The 24,623-nt window shown below is 35.8% G+C and overlaps 1 protein-coding gene across 1 annotated transcript in view; it reads left to right on the top strand.

Annotated features, from left to right (window-relative positions):
• Window positions 1-24,623, top strand: part of TRHDE (thyrotropin releasing hormone degrading enzyme) — a 213,069-nt gene that overhangs the window by 72,748 nt on the left and 115,698 nt on the right. The window contains exons 4-6 of the mRNA XM_071423413.1: window positions 6,632-6,786; window positions 12,624-12,737; window positions 24,044-24,181. Of these exons, the coding sequence (XP_071279514.1) occupies window positions 6,632-6,786; window positions 12,624-12,737; window positions 24,044-24,181 (407 nt within the window). The remainder of the gene's footprint in view (window positions 1-6,631; window positions 6,787-12,623; window positions 12,738-24,043; window positions 24,182-24,623) is intronic.

Raw genomic sequence — 24,623 nt, 5'->3', positions numbered from 1 at the left:
AACTCTGGTGGTAGGAAAATGGCTGTTGGCAATTTTCCATCATGTCAGTGCTCTTAGTATTTACGTTAGAAACAGTATTTATGAAGGCAACAAAAGTATTTCTTGTTTTTTCCTCTCTCTGGATATTTCCGTGTTGAGAATGGGAATGTATTTTCTCTGTTTGTCTGTTGCTTACATCCTGTAGAGGATGCATATACAGTACTATCCCTGTTACCTGGAGTAACAGAAACCTGAGCTCATTTCAGCCTGTGTCCCAGTCTGAGCCATACAACTCCCTGTTTGAATTCCCACATAAGGCTGAAACTGAGGAAAAAAGTTTATATTTATAAAGAAACTTTGTGAAAGATTTTTTTTTCCTTGTTTAATACTGAGCAGAAATTCATAATGATCTGTCCAGGTATTATTTTAAAAGAAAAGCATTGCTCCTGTGCAGATCGATACAACCTGGATGATGCACAATTCATCCTCAATGGGCGATTGCATTCATTTTTCATTTTAACGTTGAATCATTTGATATACTTTGAAATAACAAAGCAATGATCTATGGACTGGGGGCATCAAAATTGAAAGAAATTTAATGATATGCAAGTCAAATAAAATCAACAGATTTCTATTTTATTTTCTGAAACTATAAACTAGCTGTCACCCAGTGTCAAGGCTCTGTTGCTTGAAAACATATCAGTTTTTCTTTCTGTGTTTCTGCATATTCTTTCTCCTTTCCCTCCCCAGCTTTCTCTCCCACATTTTTTTCCCTCTTGGATCCTTTAATATTCACATTGCATTAAACATCTGCTATACGTATCAAATACTGTGAGAATCCATCCATTGTTTATATCAGTTAATGTTAAGTAATACTTTGTACAGCAATAAGAAGCAATAAAAACCCCAGCAATAAACTGCTGTGTGATAGTGATTTCTCCTCAGGGCCTGCAGCAAGCCATTTGATTTGACCAGAATAACAGCAAACAGTTTTAGACCTTTCCATTAACTCTGCAGGCCAGTGTCTGTGTGGGTTGTTAATTGTCAAGCTTACAGAAGAGTGGTGGTAGTATAGTCCTGGAGATAAAAACTGATGGGTGCCAGAATAAGCATTTGGCTGAACAGAAGCATTCATTGAAGCTTTCCTGTGGGGGTGTCATCCAGGTTGTTTGTGGCTTCTGTGTGTTTGAATACTTAATGTGTATTGGGACAAGGCAGAGCAATACTATTAAGTTTAAAGACAGCTAATTCAGGATATTTAGGTCCTAACTGCCAAAAGTGAAATACTGAATTGATTTAGTTTTCAGGAAACATGCACTTAGTATTTTCTGAAAATAGGGTGTTTCAAAGTGTCTCAAGGTAAACATGGGCTTGAGAGAGCTTTTACCAACCCTGAGATGTTTGGTTTTTTGGTGTGTCATCCCATTGTAACATTCCCCTGCCTGCCTCCTCCCTCCCCCACATATTTTAAGGGGATGAAAGTATATAATGAAGTGACTTGGTTTTCCAGAACAAACTTCTTTGATATATACTAATCAAACAGTGCAGAAAAAAAAAATCAGCAGCTAATTTAGATATTTCTTATAAGTACCATTATCAGTAGTTCTTTATCAGTAGAAAATTTGAATATTTCTTACAATAACTACTGTTTGACTTCATGTTTTTTAATGAGATCTGTCACTTTTTGTATTTGGCTTGTTCCTTAAAAATCTGTATAAATCATGAAATGGTATTGTGCTACAGAAAAGCATCTTCTACTTAGTAAAACAAATTACTTGGATTAAGGAATCTGAGTGGAAGAAATATACACCCTTCTGGTAAACAGTTATTTTTTTTTTTCCTATTGGTACAGTAGCATTCATTTAGGAAATTGCACAAGGCATTTAGAGAGATTTAATAAAGCTATTGATTGCATTATGCAGTACTAGGAAAGGGCAAAAGACATACTTATGGCATGACTTAAATAAACTGATATTAGTCCAAGCTTCCTCTTAACTTGTTGAATTTGCTGTCAAAAACATGGAAATCCCGAGAGCAAGATACCTGCACCAATATCCTGAAGAAAGTTTTTGAAGAAATGAATGAAAATAACATTGTGAGAGGCACATAGATAAATTAAAATTATTTTTGTAGGGTCATTTTTTGCAATAAAAGTAGGGATTATGAGGAAAAAATATGGAGTGAATAGTTTATCCCTGCATGCCTCCTGGGTTTATTAAGGAAAATGTCTGCGTAAAGACGCTTGAGAGAAAATTATTGTCTCTCGCTTTGTTCTCATTTACAACTTGTGATGTTTCAAGGGTTTCAGATATTTATTTGGGAGACTTGTCCTGTATGCTAACAGAAAATGTGCAGAAATAATTCATACATCTAGTTTTTTTTCTTTTTACTGCTTTTTAACTTCCATCGTGGGTATTAGAAATTTAATACTGTCATATGTTCTGGAGTATCTAGCCCTTGGTTACATTACAACCAGCAGCTAAAACAAATAAGCTTGCAGTGCATAATGTTAGTAGATGTGGATGTCTGTTGGTGTTTATTCATGCACTCATATTTATATGTATAGTAAGGATGTGTGCATGGGTGCAATATCCTTGTCCAGCTTCAAATGGAGGCGGTTAAATGTAGTAGAATCACCATATGAAGAAGATGCTTTGATGTTTGCAAGCGAGTAGGATGGTAAAGGGGGGGGGAAAGGCCCCACAGATCCATGGCACTCTGCATGAGAGAGCTGGATCTTTTTGCATTTAATCCTTTTCTGTTCTAACCTTGCTGTCTCTTAAAGTAAGAGTGATGTTCCCAGTTTGTGCTTTGGGGAGTATAATGGTTTTTAACAGAACCTAGAAGATACCATGACTGAGTGGCAAAGATTGAAAAACAGTATCATTTGTACAAATTGCACAGATACTAAGTTCATAGATAAAAAAATCCCCATCAAATGTGTATTTTCTTTGTGGCCAACTTAGGTGTGAAATTGCTAATTTCTATTTTGCAGTATGATGATAGCTTGCTGATAATGTCAGAGGATTGTATTTTGATGTAAGCTCACATAGTTATGATGCCTTAATTAAATGTTTAGAAATAAAACAAGCTGTTGAGCTATGTACAATTTTTGTAACTTAATTTCTTTTTAATGAAAGTCATACAGAAATAGATTTAAAATAAGGTATTGAATCTATTAATTTAATCCAAATGCTGTCCTTCTATTCAAATAATTGTACTAGTATAGCATGTTAGTATGAACCTCCAACATATTTTTGTCTTGTGATTTTATTTTAGATGTGTAATTTTTACTTGTTGGTCATGAATTTAGTCTCTGTGAAGGCCAGGAGGTAGAAACCCTTTATTATTCCAGCACTACATGGGACTCTGCACTGCTGTATCAGAAAATCTCAAGTAACAGTTTTATGACGCATGAGGATATTATTCTCTGCAAGCAATAACACACATTTCTATTTCCCCAGCAATATCCACATAATCAAACATTCACAAGTGCTTTACAAAGAATTTAATTAAATAGTGTGCAGAGTGACTGGATGCAGCATGTACACAAGCTGTTAGATATTCAGTAGTTCCCATTTTGCAGTTAGTGCAGAACACTTTCGTGCAGTAATATGTTGAATGATATTTCCATCAAAATGTGCATTATCACTCCTCCCTTTGTACCTTACTCCTTAAGAATGACACTAAAACCTTAACAGATGTCACCTCCAGAATCACAGGATACCTTGCTCAGGGCTCTAATGGTGTGATAAACAGGGAAATACAAATTCTCATGTTGAGACTTGAACATCACACATTGTTCCTCTGAAATCAAGCATTTATTACTCCCCAGAGAAAGATATAGATTATTGTGTCTTCTACCACAAAACTAGACGTGTTTGGAATTTTATTTAAAGGTAGTAGAAATTTTTGAAGCTATCAAAGACCAACCACTGGAAAATTAACATTGAGACTAGGATATTCAGAATTTAGATGTAGCAATAAGAAGCAAAAAATTTCATGACTGTGAGTATTTTCAGAGACCATTCTGTCAGTCAGTAGAGATTAAGAAAGTCTCTTTGGCATTAAAGTGTAGTGTATCAGTGTCTGTACTAGGAAATGATAGTGTGCTCATATTCACTCAACATTATTGGTATGCTCATGTCACCTGCAGGGATTACCATTCTGGAAACTGACAGGGTTATCTAATATGTTTTGTTTTCTCTCTTCAAAAAAGCCCTTTCAGCAGTAGCCGGTGCGTGAAAGGGCTTTTCAGGCTTGCAGAGAAATGGGGCTGTGTTGGATGAAAGTGATTTAAAATATCCCTCTGTGGCTGCCTTCCTGCAAGGTTTTGATCTGTCCATCAGATCAGGTTTTGTTGGTGTGTCAGTGCTGTAAAGTATCAGTCCAAACCAGAAAAGCAATAACAATGACACAAACAGTGACAGTCTCTAATTAGCCATAAATGTGTTTAGTGTGAGACCTCACCCTTGTTTCCCAGTTCCACAAGAGTTATTCCAGTTTATTACTGGATGACACTGACAAAATCTATCCATTTTGGCTGGAAAGAAAAACCAAAAACTACAAATGAACGCAAAGGAGAGTAAAGAGATGAAAGGACCAGTGAAAAATAGGGGCTTGGTTTTACTTTTGTGCTTGTTCTGTTCAGTGTTTAGTTTTACTTTTGTGCTTGTTCTGTGTTTAAAGGGAAGTGCTGGAAACTTAATTGGGGTAAATAAGAACAATATTTATCTTCCGAAGACACCTTTTGGAGGAAAGTTAAATTGGTGTAAGAGAAGTTATTGCTTCCTTTACAGAATTGAGAATGGGAGAGATCCCTGTTTAATGTTAATGAAAACTTGCCATTAACTTCAGTGATTCCACGTGGTAATGTTTGTGTCTTTTTTTTCCCCCATCCCTATTCCTTCTTTGTATAGCAGACAGGAGCTTTTCATTTTGCATGTCATTTATAAAAAATTGCAGTTATTCTAAAAAAAATGTACAGTTCAAGCTTCAACTGAAGAAGAAAAGGAAAACATATATTTTGAATTTACATGCCTAATTTTGAACACCATATTTTTGATTTTTCCTTATTTTCTTTAATTAGGCTCATGTTCTAGTGTTTGCTTTTCTATAATATATTTATTTTTTAGCATTTGAAATATGTCTCTGTAATTTGGATGTTTTCTGCATGTATTTGGAAGTACCTGCTAGACTTGCCCTAAATTCACTAGGAGGCTGGTATTTTTATGCTTCTTAAAGCAGGCCCTTTTTAGGAATGCCAGAATGTACCCAAATTCTCATTTCCCAGTATTTCAGTGGCAACTTCCTTTGAATTTTGGAGCAGGATTCCTGCAGTTTGTTTGTTCTCCAAGCCAATACCAGCACATGCATCAGCAAGCCAAAACAGACAAACCTAGGAGAAGTGTCAGTGCTGTAATACAATTTATAGTACTATTTAGAATAATTAGGTCAGAATTTCACTTGTTCATGTTAGGAAGTCACCCAGTGAAGGACCACCTAGACAGACTTGTGATAACTGCCAATGAACTAGCTTTGGAAGCAGAAGTAGTAGAGGCAAATGAGAGAGGAGTGTGGCAGCCAGGCTAATTAATTAAGAAGTCAGGCTAATTAGTTTGACTGGAGGGAGCACCATGCTGATGTCACATTGCAGCTTCCAAAATGCTGTGTGATTTGCACATGGGTTGTACTGGGCTTCAAATAGACAAAGAAGTTGTTTCTGGGCTCTTTCAGAAATTTTTTGCCATGAAGCAGAATTGTGTATTGGTTCGTTTATGAACCTATATTGAACCTATGTAAATTTACTGTAATTTTAGATTTCTTTCCAAACTGGTAGTCAATTTAGTTCCTTTTCAATCTTGGCAGTAAGATTTTTCTAAGACATGCATTGTAGTATTGAGCTGTTCAGCCTCATGCCACTGGGACAGATTCCTTTGTGCTTTTTTTTACTCGATGAAGGACCATCGCATCTTGTTCCTAATATTTTCTCACTTAATAAATACAAAACTGAGGTAAAGTTCTTTAAGTTGCATATGGCTCCATTGTTCCATCTGGCAGGGCTGAGAGGTGGCTGTCAACAGTCTTGCTCCCAGAGGATGCATGCTAGCAACAGTGTACACTGGAAAATGCCTTGTTCAGTAAGAACTGGGGATTCTGAACAGTTTGCCATTTTTCTTGATGTTATGAAACAATATTTCTTCAGTGCACCCCTACATGTCAGTCATTACATACAGTTTGATGTATAAATGTTCATAAAGGAGTTGCTTTAATGAAAAGATAAAAAATACTTGTAGTAAGAGTCTGTGTTACTGTGCTGATATGATATAGTAAACATTTGAAGCAGTATCAAACCCAGAAGTAAATCAACAAGGTGTTGTGAATAAGCTGGATTCTGTACAAAAAGCTTCATTAGAAATACTTAGTACTGTATTACATCAATAACATGGTTATCATTTGTGAGCAGATAGTGGCATAAGATAAAAATGAATACTTTATTAATGTTTCCTAAGAAATACTACCAGAGGGCTTTTCTTTTCCCCCATGTATGTTATATAAAATGCTTTCAGTGATGATTTATGGTCCTTCTTACAATAGCTCTTCAGCATAGTAGCTCCCACAAGGAGTTAACATATATATTTTCTATTTCTAGATCTGTTGGCTGTGCCTAAGCATCCATATGCTGCTATGGAAAACTGGGGACTGAGTGTTTTCGTGGAGCAAAGGATACTGCTAGATCCAAGCATTTCTTCTATTTTATACCTACTGGATGTCACCATGGTCATTGTACATGAGCTATGTCATCAGGTATTTAAGGTGTTCACATATTTGAGCTTAATCTCAGAAACCATGTACTTTTCAGAACTGAAAATGAATTTGTATTGTACATATGGATGGTTGTGATTTCTATTGTAGCTGGAATCCATGTAACATGGTGGTCTGTAAGACAAATCCCTCCAATACAGAAACTGTGAAGACTCAAAATGGGGATAGAAGAGAAAATTGGTAGCATTAAACAGCTTCTCTGTCTTCTGTCTGTGTGTTTGTATGTCACTGTATTTGTTACTGGTATGTAGAATAAACTTGTTGATAGCAGATTCATGCTAAGCTTCATGTTCATGTCAAAAAATATTTTGGCTGAAATCAATTTAGTAGTAGTCTTTGTCTTCTGTTGTATATACATATATTCATTTTCTTTTTCTTCTCAGTTTTTTTTCCCAATTGACCCTCTCTGTTCACAAACGGTGAATAAGTGACTCTTTATGTGTACAGAAACTATTGTGTCAATAAGAAAACTTAAAATAATAAACCCATATTACAATTTATTTTACATTTTCCCCATCTTCTTCTCTCAAGCTAAACACATTACAAGTGTTAGTAATATTGAATTGAATGCAAATGTTATTGAAGAAATTTGCTACAGGGGCAGGAAACGCTTTCTTACACTCATAAGAGGCATAATCATAGCCTTCAGGTTAAGATGAATGAAATCCTACTGTGTAATCACCATGGCTTACATCTGTGAATTTACACAGTATTCTTTAAAGGCAATGCAAATTCTTAACACTTTCTGCAAATAAAAAGTACCATGTAAAAGGAAGTCATTGAAATGGCGTTTTGGGAGATGAACCTGAAAATAATGTTCGGTTCATGTTTGTATTTCACATTAAATTGGTCGATGAATATGAAGTCCTCAACTAAAACAGGAAATTTTTATTGAAAGTTACTGCTGGTTTGATCTTGATACTTTCATCTGATTTTGCTATAAGCTCTTCACTGTGCAGTGCAATAGAGTAGTATACAGTTCAGCTAGAAAAATTACAGTCCCTTAGGAACCATGTGTGGAAAACATACATTAGGTCATCAAGTCCCAGCTCCTGTGAGTATTGGATTTTTCCACGTGATGTGTTTGTAGTGCCGGGTTCTGTGCTCCTGATTACAGGGTTATATGGCTTCCCTTAAAAGCTTTTGATTAAAACTGATAGTAAGTAGCTATTCCCAAGTGTTCACCTTAAGTCTTGGTTTTTCTAAAATAGTTTCATTACTTCCATTTATTCTTTGCACTGCTTTGATAATTTCCTCTGCTTCCAGAGCAATTTGTACTTCAGATATGGGCAATTATCACATCAGTAACTGGCCAAGTTTGTTTATTTAATTCTTATAGACACTGAATTTAATTCTTATAGACCTTTTTACATTGTTATGGGAATTTTAGAGGATCATGAAATGGGCAAAAACTATAGGTGAATATATTTTAAGGTAGAAATATGATCATAAAGTGCATTTAAGTGACCTTAAAATTGCAGATGAGGAGGTTTACTTGATGTCCATGTTGATATTACTTCCAGTGCTGTTTGCTTAATTAAAAGTAACTTCCTCTATTCCTGTTGCTGCTGGTTCTGTTTCAGTACCATGCAGATTAGGTATTTGCTCAGCTACTTCACTGGATAGCTAGACAAGATAGAAAAAATTGAAGTTAAAGGATCATTTTTTCTACTTTTTGGATGCAGAATTGAGTCACACAGAATATAGATTATTCACCTGCAAGTAAAGTTTAAAGGGAGAAAACTAAAAAAATATAACATAAAAAACCACTGTCTAGTACCTCCATCACATTGTCTTTATTTAGCCCTTTTTTCTATCTTTATCTTACTGTACTCAGAAGCCCCTCAAGGAGCACTAAATGATACTATCTTAGCTGAAAGTGTACTGAACCAAGACCAGGTTAGGTCCAGGATCTCTTGCCTCTGCTGTTTAATTTACTCTGTTGTTATTTATTCACTGCATTTTTCATTGTCTTTGGCTGTGCATCATATCACCTGTTAGCCTATAGTGACACATGAATATTCTTCCCCTTCACTCATTTTTACACATAGAATAACAAAATTTAACCAAATTCTCTCTGGTGCAAGCAAAACTGGAATCCACATTGCCAGTTTTGGTTTTTATTTATTGGGGTTTTTTTTTTAGATTTCAGGGAAGGGGAAAATGAAACTCATCTAAAATATGTGTGTTTTTTTTATTTATTGTTTTTATTTTAATTGTGTCATTGTCCAGTTTCCCTGACTTTAAATCTATGACTTCAAGATTTATGGAACATATCTGAGCATGTAGTAAACTGATCTGGATGAGAGACCCGTTACTTAGAGTAACACAGCAATTTCTTTGCTAATGTTTCCAAGATTAGCGAAACCAGATTAATATTAAAAATCCGGATTGTTGCCTTTAGATTTGACTTTTTAAAAATTGTAATTACCAAACCTGCTCTGTATTAATGCTTGAGCACAGCGCTTAAGACAGATAGAAAATGAGAGACAGCGCTGCAAAAGGAAAAATTCAGTCGTTGCTAACAGACAAGTAAAAAGTGTGTGAGAAAGGATTTCATGTCCAGTTTCTTCATGGCTGACTTTTTCATGTTTGACCAGGTATTTTAGGTACATGTTTTGGGAGAGATGCATTAAAGTTACTTCAGTAGTGTTGGTTCAATACTTTTGTAGGGTGCTATTTTTTGATATTTCAGCTTGAGTGTTCTTTCAGAATATTTATTTGTTTAATTAAAAAGAAAATTGGTCATAAGTGTTTTGGCATAAAATCTTGTCCTCCGAGCTCCAAAAGATGAGTTGGTCAAAACACATGTATTTCTACCAGCTTAGTTTGATAGCTTGAAATAATTACCGTAATTTATTAAAATAATTCTTTTAAGGTAGTAATCAGTTTTATTTGCATATCATAGATCAGTTCTACCTATAGCCTTTGAAGAAAGAGTCATTTGAATTTATGCATCATGATTTTTTGTGATAGTTTTCCCACCTGAGCACAAAACTTGGTGTGACAGATTGAGTTACAGAAGCATGAAAGCAGAAAGAAAATTAAAAATTTCTAAATCAACATTTTTTAAAATAATCTCTTAAAAAAAGTGTAGAAAAGAGTGTCCTTTCAGTGTATCTGTAAGTTACTATACTTTCTGCATATCAGGTTGAACATAATACCTGAGGGAGAAGAGAAATTTATGTGATCAATACATTTCAAAATGAAGTGACGGTCTTCACTCCAGGGAGATAGAGCCTATAGTCAAATACACAAATAAATAAATAATTACTTAAAGAAATTAAATGCTTTAATTACAGTTTTCCTTTGAGACATGTAACGCCTAGGAAGATAATAGCACCTTTCTGCTGGAAAATTTGGCTTTCTTGCTTACAGCCTCTGGGTACTGCTCTGTCTCTGACATCCATAACTCTCTCTGATACTGTTCAAAAGTAGTTAAGCGAATTTCCTACATTGTCATATTGATATCACATACTGGTTTAATGCCTTTAAAACAATTCTTCCTTTAGGTGGATGATTGAATGAGTAATTTTAATTGTATCCTTAACAAATGAATCCAGAAAACTCACAAAGGAGTAGACGAAATTCTCTTTCGTAGCACCATAAATTAATGTTATTAATTCAAATTACAGGATGAGGTATTATGGACTTTAAAACCGTTATTTTAAAAAATCTCTGTCTAGTCATAGTTCAAAATGACAGTTGTACCACTGGTTTCATATTTGTTCAGTAGTACTCCTGTAATTCAGGAAATAAACTCTATGCTGTTATGTTTAGTCGTTAGAAATCATTTAAGGAACCTGCTCTGGTATGAATTTAGCTTCCATACTTCTTGGTGTATGAAAGTTATATTCATTTTATTGTTCTAAATTCTGCATAAGCTATATGAATATATTTCTAGCATTTCTTTGTCTTTTCAGTTAAATGTTCTTAAGATCAGGATCTATGTTTAGTGGCTTTGTAGAGAGTTAATTTAATGATAGCCTTCAACTACATTATGCATACTGAGTGTGCATTAAGTTTAGCTGCACATAGTGTATGAATGTGACTTCTAGAAACCTCATCTTTTCTCTCTAAATTCTTAAGGTGGTCTTCAGAGACATTCATTGCCATGTTTTTCTTCATTGTTTTCATTTGAATTCTGTTTGCTGAACCTTATGTGGCTGTCTGGTAAATCTTCCAGCTAGTCTGGTCTTTGCTTGCTAGTCTGTTCTTTGAAGCTCCAGTGTTCACATCACTACGGATCCTTCTGTGCATGTCATTCTCACTCCACAAAGACATGCACAGAAGTGACATCTTTCATTCAGGTCCCAGACAAACCCTTCAAACAGGCCAGCTGTCATGAAATCAAACTGCTTATAGGCCATCTCTGCTTTCACTCTTTCTTCACTCGCATTACAGTTCAGCATCAGCTCCTCTGCTCTGACCTGAGTTTTTCCCTCTAGAATACTTGCTGCTCCCTCTCTGTATTTTTAGAGCTTGCTTACACATGAAAGCTCAAAATTATCTCTGTTGACTGTAACTAATTTTTATAAATATTAAGAGAAAATTGGAAGATAATGTTACTTAAACAGAGTTTTGTTATTTTTTTGGCAGAAGAAATGCCACAGAGAGTATGAAATAGGTTTTCATAATACTGTCAATGTTTTTGTTCTTACCACTGGTGTAACATTATTCAGGTTACATTTAACAAGCATTTAAATAATCATTTAAACAGGATCATCCATCAGCAGATGGAATATATGACATCTCGTTTCCTATGAATTCCAGTCCACATCTTTTTTCCAGTGATCATCCTAGCTCTGTGTAAAATCCCTCTGACACCTACATGTCCTGTACTATTAGATTTGTGTCTGTTGAGGTATACTCTGTGAGCAGAGTACATAATGGTTGTGTTCTTGCCTTGCCCTCAGCTCAGGCTCTTATCCTCTTTTCAGCTGATGATCTTTATTTACTTGTGGAGTTTATGGAGTTTAGTTATCCTTGAGATTTCTGTCCGTGATAAATGAGATTGAAGTCAGTGGGGATGTTGAAGAATCATCTGGAGGAAATGGGAAAGGCAGGCAGCTCAAGTAGGGTTCCTTTGAATATACACAGGTAGGCTGTGCCATTTCAGATACCTCTGCTTCTGGTTGCTGTTTGTGAAGGCTGCACATGTCCTTTAAGTCATGTACGAAATTTCCTGGGCCTTTGTGGGTATCTCACATACCCTAGTATCTTCTCTAAATGCCATCAACTTCCTGCTTTTAGGCTTCTGAGTCCTACCCGCAGAGAGCTGGCATTGTTGTGTAAAGGTGCTTTCTTTAAGAAACCTGCCAAGGAGAGGAGCATAAGTAGTATGGTAGATATTAGTGGGCAGAGAGCAGGGAGAAAGAACTGCTAAAATTTAGGTCTGGGGTGGAAAATGTGTTCCCATTCTCATATATGTGTTTTTTGTTATTTACACCATGAAATTTCCATGTAATGGATCAGATTACTTGAGTTAGAAGCCTTTTTCTCTCCAGTGTGTATGTTAGTCTGTGAAACCTAGGTGAGCATCTACCTCAGAGAACTAAACTTGACACTGTGAATACTGTCCTCAGTGCTTCTTTTGCCCTGCTTGTTCTTTTCTAATGTTTTACTTCATTAACTTGTTCATCCTGTAATGTTGAATTAAAATTAGCGCAGGAAAAATACAGTTAGTGAATTTTAGTCTGTGGTAAATACTACTGTTTTATTAATACAAGTGGAGAATGTGTTTGTCTAGGTGAAATATATGCAAACATGGTTTCCTAAAGGTTGTTTAAGTTGTTCATGTGAACTTTTTGTTTTTCCAGTGGTTTGGTGACCTTGTGACTCCAGTTTGGTGGGAGGATGTGTGGTTGAAAGAAGGTTTTGCTCACTATTTTGAGTTTGTTGGGACAGACTACCTCTACCCAGGGTGGAACATGGTAAGTCAGTTCTATTTTGTTAATGTGGAGACTCCACAGAAAAGTTGCTCTGCTGTTAGACAGGGACTGCTGAAAAATACTAAATGATGCGTGCAAGTATCAGATGTCGAATGAAGCAAAATCTCTAGGTGTGAAGTAATTTTACAGCATTGCAAAAGTGTAATCTGCGATTTATTGCAAAAGAAATAATGTCGTGTCTATCATAACCCAGCATTAAAATAGCTACTGTCTCTCTGCTTAGAAATATTTTTGATTAAAGCAGTTATGATTTAACATGGGCTATTTTTTAAAACATTGAGAACATTGAATTTTATCCACAAGATAAATTGGAAAGAAATGTTTGGCTAAAACATTCTATGACAATGAGCATATTTTTTCTTACAGTATTCTGTTCTCCTCTCCCTAAACATACTCTTTTAATCTTCCTGGTATTGTTTGCATATCTAGAGTAAATGCTAAATTAACATAGGTTGCATAAATTGAGAATTTATGTTTTGGTATGTTTTCTAGCTGTACACAGTGGGACATGCTTTTTCAACCCATGTGCAAATACAGGAGCTCTCTGAGGGAACTGGGAATTCCATGTTGGGACATTATTTTGGAGTCCTGTTATATCATATTGTACCTAGACAGAATTTATATGAATTGCTGTAGTCTAGCTATATTATATTTGTAAGAAAAATAAGAGAGATGAGACCTCAGTACAAGGAAATAATATATGAGACCATGTTGAAGGTTCCAATACAGATTTTTATTGTCCTTTGGAGGCGTGCTAATGTTTGCTAACCTTTTGTGCTTATATATGTTTGAATATGTGGAAAAATATTTATTATAGGTCATGATTGTCTGACAGAGATTTGTTGGGGCTTGAATGTTTTGCTTAAGCTCTTAAAAACTAACATCTGAATGTTTTTTCCATTTCTATGTGCTTTCTTGAGTATACTTATCCCATTAACTTATGGCACCATAAAATGAAGATGCTATAATTATGAGTTAAAGCTAATTTAAAAAAAAATAGTTGTATACAGGTTACTCTTGAGTTAGTTATGCTTCTTGTGAAATTTGAATTCTTTGTAGTATTTTAATTTTTTCTTTCAGGTGTCAATTATGATTTATAATTGCATTATGAAAAGGAAAACAAACCTTTATTTGAACTGACAACTTTCTTGCATAGGTAGGCTTGTTGGGTTTCCCTGGGTTTGGCTGTATTAAAACTCATTCTATTCATCTTTATAAAGAACACAACCTGAATTACAATGTAATGATTCTAATTATGAATGCAATGAAATCTGGCAGGTCTTTGTGTTTTTAGCATAGTGAAGTGTCATAGATGACAACATTTATACACTGAATTTTATCTTCAAATCATCAGTCATTTGTTCTTCACATAATCGGTCTAACAAATTCAGAATAACTATGCTTAAGAAGTCATTTGGAATATAGTATATTTGCTTGAAATTTCTGTGGAATGAATATAATGTTCACTGTTATGCAAATAACATGCCCATCATGTGAAATCTTGGCATTTTAGCAGAATACAAGCAAGAAGAGTGGATTGAACAGGGGATGGCAGTTAAATTGGGAAATCAGAAATGTGCTGCATAAATTAGAATTAACTACGTAATATTGCTGTGCCTGAAAAAGTATTAATCTGTCAAGTTTTTCCTTAAATTAAAAAGAAAGAGAGATGTATATTGTTCATAAGGCTTTGGATATCTTTGGCCTTTGATATAAAAATGATCATATTGACATATTTAAATGATGACAAAATGAGATGAAACTCAAAATGGCTTAATCATACTTCATTCTTTTGCAGACTACTAGAGTAGGAATCAATACTGTTGTGTTTCAGCATGTTGATTACATAGATTGTAGGAAGAGGAAGCAAAAGTTACAGTTACTGAAATTTGGCTTGCTGAAAATTTTGTTATTGCTATAAAGTGCATTTGCTGTTTAAACATATTGACTGACATTTGTAAACTTGAAGAAATTAAAGCAATCATGTATAAAAAGAGAAACTGTTCCAAGCAACTTACTGTTTTTTAGAAGAGAAGGATGAAGTACAAGTTGCAAAAACAAGAACTAGAAACCTTATTTTCTGTCATGACGGCCAAATAGTGCAATATTCCAGTATTCTGTTTGGTGTTTTGTCAGTAGTAATTCATACCTATGAATTATAAATAAAAAAAATGTATGCTGCATGTTACCACAGCTCTTTGTGTCAGGAAAATAGTGATAAACTAAAATCGTCTTTATTTCTAAAGAATTGGGAAAGTTAGATCGCTAACTTCTTTCCCTCATAGTTTTGAAACGTTAACCTTGAAGGTTTGCTCAAGATGCCCATGGATTAAAATGTCAAAATCAGCTTATTTTTAGCTTACTAAAGACTTTTTGTCACATTCTTTTTTGGATAAATGTAGAAGCAGAAGACTGGTAGTCCATTCCAGAAAAAGGATTTTTGTCTGGAAATGCAGCTTGGGCAATGGATACACCTGAAAAAATGGTATCTATCCGCAGCTTCCTCTCTAAGTTGTTGATATTTATAGGCTACAGGAATGTAAGCTTTCACCATTAAGGCTTATAAAGCACTAAAGTTTTGATATGACTTGTCTGAAAATGTTTCTCTTTTAGCAGAGCTGAGCATTTTTCAGTGTCCATCTTATCAGGCATTCACAGCCTTGGTATGGCTGAACCTGAGACTCTTGAGAAGAGCTGTCTTTTAGGCATGTTCATACCAATACTACTTAAACCAAAAGCACCGAGTTCTGCACAAAAAAGGGATCTATGATTTTTGTCTGAAACCCATGTCTTGGCTTTTCCTTCTTCTCCAGGTTCTTTAGCTTTCTTAAATATTTCTTCCCCCTGCCATTTTTCATTTTATCAGTTTTCTTTAATTGTCTCATAGACTATTTTACAATAGGAAAGATGAATGGATAACAGTGCCAACTCCCATGGAGCTGCAACACTTTATTGAGCATTCCAACATGTCAGGAATTTCTTGTGTTGTCCAGAAAGCATCTACTGCCATACTTCATCATGCTTGCATAATCTTAATGAGAAAGGAACTCCAGTCTTTATCAAACCCTTGCTATCCTTATGTCCTGGATCCTCTAGCCGAGGTCACTTGGTCTGTTCAACCCAGAGGAGAGCAGACTGAGGGGACCTCATGGCAATCTACCACTTCCTCATGAGGGGAAGAGGAGGGGCAGACACTGATCTGTGATGCCCAGTGACCTGAGGGAATGGCCTGAAGTTATCAGGGGAGGTGGAGGTTAGCTACTAGGAAAAGGTTTTTCATCCAGAGGCTGGCTGGGCACTGGAACAGGCTCCCCAGGGAAGTTATCATAGTACCAAGCCCATCTGAGTTGAAACAGTGTTTGGACAATGCTCTTCGACACATGGTGTGACTCTTAGTGATGGTCCTCTCCAGAGCCAGGACTTGGACTCAGTGATCCTTGTGGGTCCCTTTCAACTCAGATTATTCTCTGATTAAAATTTTGGGTGAATAAGAGAATGAAGAGGCATTCTGATGGAAGTGTCCGTTATCCATTACAATTATGTAAAATACATTAGAACTTTCCCAAGGAAGGGAATGAAATTTTGCTGGTTTTAAAACAGGAAGATGAGCTTTCTGTGCTGAGATTCTTAATGATTATCCCAGTGTCTTAATATCCTTTTCCAAAGCTAAGTCGCTTCAGATTAAAGCTAGAATTTCTCATTTCCTTCCTTAAGCTAAAAAAGGAAGGCCTTGCATGTTACTTTTTACCTTGTGAAGATGAATCTATGTTTAATTTTGCAGGAAAGCTCTCTCTGCTATACAGTGATTAGACATTTGCCATGGGAAAGAATTCACCGTTCTTCCCATTTCAGCCTCTTGCCTTGCCTGTCTCCCAAATTAAGAGTTTCTTTTAAATTCTAATTCTGAAATGCTTTAAATTCTTACTGCTAGATCTCATTCTTAAAGGTCTGGGAAGTTTAAATGGTTGTTTCTTTAATCCTGTTGTCAGGATGATTTTAAAAAGAAAGCTGTCTTTGCAAAGTGTTCCTCTGAGATTGGGGAATTTTGCTTGATCATGTGTGCTCAGAATAGTCATCTGCATGTGAATTCCCTGGCTGTTGCTATTTCATGATTTAGAAAAAGGTGAGATTTCTGTATTAGAGGCTTCCCATATGGTTGTCTCTCCATGTCATCAAAAAGCAACCGCAGCTGGATTTGAGTTCTTGAGCTGTAAGATCTTATGACCAATACAAGGTAATCTCACTTCTGTGCAAGGGGCCTTTGCTGGTTTTAGAATCAGAGAAAATTACAGCAGAAAACTCCGTGATGGTAATTTCCACTTCAGAGCTCTGTCTTTTCTCATCTACCATGCTCACCTTCCTGCTTTCAGAGGCCTGTTTGCAGCTGTATATTCCATCTTCCTCTTGGCTTGTTTCTCTCATATCCTGAAGTCCTTTGCATGTGGCTTTGTAAAGGAAGGAATTCAGCTGAGGCTTGCAGATCCAGAAATTTATTGGCTGATCTTTTCCCTCCATATTTTCTGGTAGAAGGAACCTTCATGTTTGTCCTTGAATGTCTCTGGTACTGGGGTAGATTTTGAGGACTATGACAGCAGGAATTACTGGCATGTAATTTGACCATACATCCATCAAATGAGCATCAAATACTTTAGCAGTCAGTACCTGGCTTGGTGCTGAGAAAGCATTTCACAGAGCCCAGCTGCCTTCTCCCTTTTCATTATTATATAAAAGTTTGCTTTGCTGACAACTTCAGTGGCTGAGTCAAGGTGTAGCACACCAGCAATAGCTTTGCATCCTATGTCTTCTTGATCCATTAATGCCTTGGGATAGGATTTCCTGCTTTCTTATTTGCTTACTACTTTTATAATTAAGGATGATCATATCTGCCAGAATTTTTCTTAAGAATTAAATTTTAAATTAATTTTTCTTATTAAATTGAAAACTTTTTACCTGTATAGAAGGGTATCTTTCCTCCTTCCTTAAGTGAGCCGTGCTTCCTTTACACTATTAGGTTCCACAGTCTGGACAATCCTGTTGTTACTACAGACAGCTGAAAGTAATTATGAGGTTGTGTATCAACGTGTCTGTATCATAATAAGTAAGAAATAGATAAATGCCCGTCTTTCTCATTGACTTGGTTGGAATAATGAGTGAATTCAGCCACTAGGCACATGCATATCTTTAAAGTGCTTTGTCTCACATGCCTCCTAATGCGTTTGCCTCCATCAGTAAAAATTTCTAAGCCATTGTTTGACTCATAGAAAACCCAGAAAATCATTACAAGTGTTGAAGTAGACTTAAGATATGGACCTTTTTGATTTATTTCATTATTATTTTGGCATTTCAGACCTGAGCTATAGCCTGCTTGATCCTTCTAACCCAACATAAATATCATGCTGGCTCAGCATTAAGGGAGAGGGATTCAGCCTCTCGTTTTTAAAACTACTTTCATCTTTTCTTTTTTTGGTTAAAGGCTCCCCATGCTGGTGTAAAGTAAGCCTTTAATTAATACCACATGGAGTGTTTTTCCTCCAGTAACTGCTCAGTGAAGTCAATCCTTGTATGATTTTTTGTTTTTACTTGACTGTGGGGGAAGTTTTCAGTGTAAAATTAACTAGAATCTCATATATAATTGACTTTGGCAGGAAAAAAAAGATTGTAAAGGTAAGGTATATGATCTTCTGATTCCTAATTACTAGCCCTTTTTAAGCATACCAGGTAAGAAATCCTTATACTAAATTTTGCTTATAACTAAGAAAAGAATTTCTATTTCCATGTTTTCTTCCTAAAGACAGGTTTGCATTTTTTTAATGCTCTGGCAAAGTAGATTAATATAGGGAATTCTTTAAGTAGTTAACTCTTAACAGAGATCAGACATAAGTGAAGATCAACATTTAGATGAAACATTTATTCAAGAGATTAAGTAGGGGTTTGGAGAATGTCAGTCTCTCTCCTAGCTTTGTGTCATTTTCTGTTCATCTTGAGACAGCAGTTTAAATGACATTATGATGGGAGCTTTGGAGTAATGTGAGTTCAAACCTTCTGAGTTCAGGGTTTAGATGAAGCTTTAGTTTCAGAAAAAAATTCCACTCAGCTGTCTGAATTTCACATAATTTTGAATCAGTAGACACTTCATCTTCAGTAAAGATGAGAAACTTTGCAGCAACTTTTGCCTCAAAGCAAGGACTCATTACAGTGTTTTCCTGCTGAAACAAGAATATGCATTTCATCAGAAAGTATGGTTGATATGGGAAATTCAATAGAAAAGTTTAGTTGTATTTTTGAGGGCATTCTTAACTGAAAGACGGATTCTCAAATTTTCAGCAATCCTGAATGTGCTACCACTTTATTTTAAAGTTGTGGCAGTGTGCAGTTGCTTGGAGCACAAACTGGTAAGTAATTTTTGGTGTGTCTGCAAAACATCTTTGCTTCCTTCAGGACATAACTTGTTGAATCTCATCACTTTCAGATTGAAGCACAGTCTAGGTGTGCAATAACTGAAAAGTATTTTCATGAATGGTAGCCTCTGACAGTAGTTGCTGGAAGTTGACTCAGTATGCCAACTACATCATAAAGCCACTTTTCATTTAAGTATTATTTACTGTTTCTTGAATTGAGGTGATTTTCCTTTACAGATTTCCTCTGTGGTGTTTGAATTAGAGAATAAGCTTCATACTTTGTTGCCTAATATTTTAAAATGCTCTGAAGACAAATGCAGAGGAAAACTCTCTGTTCATCTGTTTGCTTAATGACTCTATTTCAGTGAAGGCTACTACATATATGGTGGCAAAACATGATCTTGGAGAATGAAATTGGCCTTTTTGTCAGTCAGCGTGAAAATGTCTCAGTAAATTTTGCAAGATCTTTGACAGGAAATGCAGAAAAGAGGGTTATGAAGGTAGATATGGAACTGTGACATGTTTACAGCTGATCAATGTAGAATGTGTTGCAGGCCTCCTACAGCAAATTATACACATAATTGAGGCACACATCAGAGATGCAAACTAAAAAAAAAAGCAGTTTTTAAATTGCTCAAGGTATTTACAAAAGATTACTATTGGAAAGCAAGAAGGAAACATTGCTGTCGTTTGCAAGTACTCAGGAGACTTCCTGTGCTATGACAACTTAGAATTTGTAAGCATGTAGACAGAAAGAACTTGATTTTGGCTCTCAGTGGATCTTATCTGGCCCTAATGTACTTTACCAAACCTTAGATTTCCTCATAGATTATATTCCTCTGTTTTTTTAAGCTTCATCCTGTAATACATTTTGTTAGAACTCAACTGCTGGTAGTGTATATGCTGGTGTTCTTTGGTTGCTTTAAAAATTTGCCCCTATTTCTTTTTCCCTAGGGTGCACTTTCCCTGTAAACCCAAATATTTGTGTCTTGCAAATGCTTGTTCGTAAGAAATCACTTTTCTTCTTTGTATTCTTGGTGGCTACTAAAGCTCTTATGGAGATGATGTTTTCAGAAAATTTGTCAGGAAGGTCATTTTCAGATTTGCACAGCAATGTTAAGCTTCATTCATGTAGATTTCGCAGTCCATAAAGTGTTCAAATGGCTGTCCCAGAACAAAGGCAATGCCTTTAATATTGAGGCCTTTGATCTCTTTTGCATACTAATTATCAGTTTGGGCTTTCATTATGGTGCTTCTTTAATTCCTTTTTTTTTTTTCTTTCATTTTAGTTCTTTTCCTTGGTATTTCATAATAATTTTTAGAAATTATTGTTATGTCTTTAAGTATTACATTATTGTCATGCTTTTGCTCTTACATTATACCTCAATATGATATTGTAAAATCACCAGCAGCAACCTCTCTCCATTACATCATTATTACCCTGTTATACACAATACATTTTTCTTGAAGGTAAATGCTTCTTGAAGGTACAGGACATTTATACATGAAGAGTGGCCACTATCTCTCTTTATCCCAAGAACAAGGTGAATTTGAGTGTTGGCTAGGGAGGAGATAGCACAGAAAAAGGACAAGTCTTTCAGGAAAATCTTTTGCAAAGCAGAGAAGGTCTTACTGGTGAAGACTGAAAGAAATCATTCCTATGAAGAGACAAATACTTGAGTCTAGTGACCACAGATGTTTGGGAATAATCAGAAAATGTAGATCTTTTAAAGACGTGTTCATCTGATAACAGCACTTCAGTCCCTGCACCTGGAAGCATTCTAAAGAATAAGAAAGAGAACCACCAGATATGATTGTCATATGTTTTATTTTCAACAAAGGTCTGGTGTCTCAGACTTTGACTATACACAGTTCAAGGAAAGCTCTGAGGAGAAGAGATGGAGAGTTAGGATTCCAAGTGCACAGTAGGAAGACAGGGAGTGGAGAAGCTTCCTCTTTGTTTTTAAAGTGAGGCACAAATTTCTGTGGAAGCAGCTCTGTCCTTATTTCAGACTCACCTTGTGCTGCTGTGATATCCTTCCTGCTCAGAGCCCTGGCCCTGTGTTAGTGTTGCCCTTGCGTGTGGCTACTGACACTTCCCAAGCAAGGCTGCGGGACTCACCTGAAGCTCTCTTTTCCTCACAGCTGGATCACAGTCTTTGCCTTTTTTCTTGCCGTTGAACTCCCTCAGGGAAGGGTCATCTTTAACAGCATTTTGTCATTGTTTCAATGTGTAGCTGCAAACCTGACACCTATCATGTTGCTGGCTTGCTGGTCTCATTAAACACATTCCAAGATTGATTTCCTTTACCATTTCTGTCATGACTGTTTCTTTTCTCCTGTATGGTGTCAGTTAAAACAGATCAATTCCACTGTATGCACAGGGTAAAATAACTAGGGAATAGAAGCCCTTCTTTCATCCGTATAAGCAGTTTGGTCCCACATATTGACCTGTTCCCCTTAATGTGATATTAGGACTTCAAGAGCTGAGGTAGTGTTTTGTCAACATAATTAAGGCAGTTTTAGTTTCTTCCTGCACGTTTGCTTCTTGTTGCCTCTTCAAGGTGTAGGCCCCTTGTCAACCAGCAGTCTGTCTGTGCCTCCTGGGAGTTATATTTGAGTCTGCTTCTCCAATCTGCTCTCAGGGGCTTTATTCTAAAGGGAAAGGCTGGGAATGTTGTGGAAATCGTTTTAGTTCAAGAAATTTAGCTTTATAGGTCAAAAGCCTTCTTAATTCTGACTAAACTGTAGGTTTGCATTTTTGGAGGCATACTAACTATTCCATTTGTGTCGCAGTGTGACAGTCCGCCGTAAATTTCAAGGAAGTTTTTTCAGCTACGTAACTTCAATGAATGATCATGAATCTGAAGTTCTCCTTTTCAGTCCTTCAGGACATAACCAAAGAAACAAAGAGAAAACCAAAATGTATCCTGTTCTTTTCATATGCTTAGTTTTCTTCTTGCATCTTCGCTTTGTTTGGCATGTGCTGATTTTCTTGATTCTGGTTCTGTATTTAAGGTATTAATTTGTGATTATCCAAGGTCCTTTTAATGAGTTAATTCCAAACAGTAACAATCTACTCACACAATTTTTTGTCTTTTGGGATCCAAACCTGAATTTGGAGACAGGTGTGTTCACACTTCTATGTGTTACATATCATACATTTGATGAAACTGGGGCTTTGTAACTGATAAAGAATCTGAGTGAAGTGTAACAAAAATATCTACAATTTTTACACCTCAGCAGTTTCGTCCTGAGTAGGACTGTCATTATAATAGTTTGTCTACACTTTTTTTCCCATTTAAAAAGGACAGTTACTAACTGCTTATGCCTAAGAAAATTAACAATGATATGAAAAAGACATTACTTTTTGTTTTACAAACCTTACCTCATGCAGCCACATGAGAACACTAAGAGTGTGTAGGTAATTGGCTTTCCTGCAGACTGTGTTTTTAATTGCCTGGATATGCAATCAGCTCAAAGTACATTTCTTGTGCTCTAATGAATTTTAACATAAAGGTTTATTTCTAGATAGATCAGCATTGGGAGAGCTTTTCAGCTGTCTTATAAAAATAATTTAAAGTAACACATTGATACCAAAACTTTGCCACCCAAGAAATTAAACATAGAATTTATTATGTAATTGTGTGTGTATTTTACCTAATGACATCAAGGTGGTTTTTGAAAAAAACGCAGCATTCCCCAGAGTTTTGTTATATCATGGCAGTAGGTTGACATTGATTCAGGAATCGTTATAATTTAGGTAAAGTTTGAGATATGCCATTTCAGGTGAAAAAGCTTATTTAATCCTTATGTAATTTTTAATTCACTCTTTGCATTTATTTGTGACTTGAAAAAGCAAGTAAATTAAGTTCTTCTTTCATGACAAAGTGTTTTGGATAAAAGACATCTACATGAATGCAATATGAGGAGGGCATGTCATTTCTCATCTGAAAAAGCCCCATCTAGTTGTACTGTACAAATGACTGCAGCACAATGCATAGAGTATACATGAACATTTCATTAGTGTTGCTGCCAGAGTAAATAGGCAGCTGTTTTGAAATACCTCTGCTATCCATATTTATAGAAGGTAATCAAACAAATGCTTGTGTTGGATGTTGTTTGGGTTTGTACCTGCCTCTGATGCAGCTGTGACTGACTATGTCATTTAAACTACATGCAGCTCTTTTCCCACTTGTGAAGAGACATGATAATGGTTTTCTTCACATGGAAGTTACAAAGTCTGTAGATGGCTCAAGCTCTTGAGGAGAAAGGATTTCTATACAAGAGTCATGAAAGGATTATACAAAGAGTCATGAAAGGATTATACAAAGGATTTCTATATAAGAGTCATGAAAGAGTGCAAGCATCTGCTGTGACACTGCTTTGAGCTCTCTTAATTGTCCTGTCCCACACTAATCTGCTAAGTGAACTTGTCATTAAGAGACAAATAACTTAAACTTCACTAAATAAAAAGTAGTAATTGTATTTACCCATCTTTGTCAAAAATTTTTGTACCTGCATATGCAATGAGCTCGAGGACAGCTATTTTTGTGATAGAAGATTTTGCTAGTTTGCCTCTCTCCCCACTCCTTGTAAGTCTGCATGAATAGTTATAATCAGAATTCCAGTCTGGACATATGGATGCATTTTGATTCATTTAATGCTCTTTAATTTCAGTCAAGTTTCACTGCAGCAAAGGATCCCAAGTCTGAGTCTCTTCCAAATACCTGTTCAAGACTGTAGGAGGTCATGGTGGTTTACATTCAAAGCAGGTCTGATTTTAGTCAACTGTAATGGTAGCCAACTGCCTCTGGTAACTGTGCATCATTTCTGTATTTCTGTAAGTATGTATTTGCCTGTGATACTACTGCCTATGCTGTATTTCAGGAAAAGCAGAGATTTCTGACAGATGTCCTACATGAAGTGATGTTGCTGGATGGGTTGGCCAGTTCACATCCAGTATCCCAGGAAGTGCAGCAAGCCTCAGACATCGACAGGGTGTTTGACTGGATTGCCTATAAAAAGGTGAGACTAACTAAGCTTATCTATATGATACAGATAAGTCAGGAGCTATAAGAAGATCATGTTCCATCTGTACAAGAAATACCATTGTTAAACTATGTATGGGAAACTAATATGTGTGGAATGCATTTGGAATATTCTAAAGTGATTATAACCAATTACATTCAACATATCAAGTGTTAGTAAATGTTATAAATAAACTTGGGAGGCTGTCAAAATTCACTAACAAGATTTAGGGTTTTTTATTACTATTTATTTTTTTGACAGGGTCTGAATTGTGTTAGATGCTTTAAAAAGCAAAAGGATATGTAGTTTTTGTCCTATTGAAACTCTCTAGAAAACTTACCAAGGGCTGAATTTAAATGTAAAGTTTTTTCTATGCATAAGAGTTTTACTGTCAGCTAGTGAAAACTCTGAAGTCATTGCTGAACACTGGGAGTGGAGA

This window comes from Agelaius tricolor, unplaced genomic scaffold (genome assembly GCF_023055355.1).
Source record: "Agelaius tricolor isolate 1412-34295 unplaced genomic scaffold, bAgeTri1.0.p SCAF_3, whole genome shotgun sequence".
NCBI lineage: Eukaryota > Metazoa > Chordata > Aves > Passeriformes > Icteridae > Agelaius > Agelaius tricolor.
This window is presented reverse-complemented; position numbering and strand designations above follow the sequence as displayed.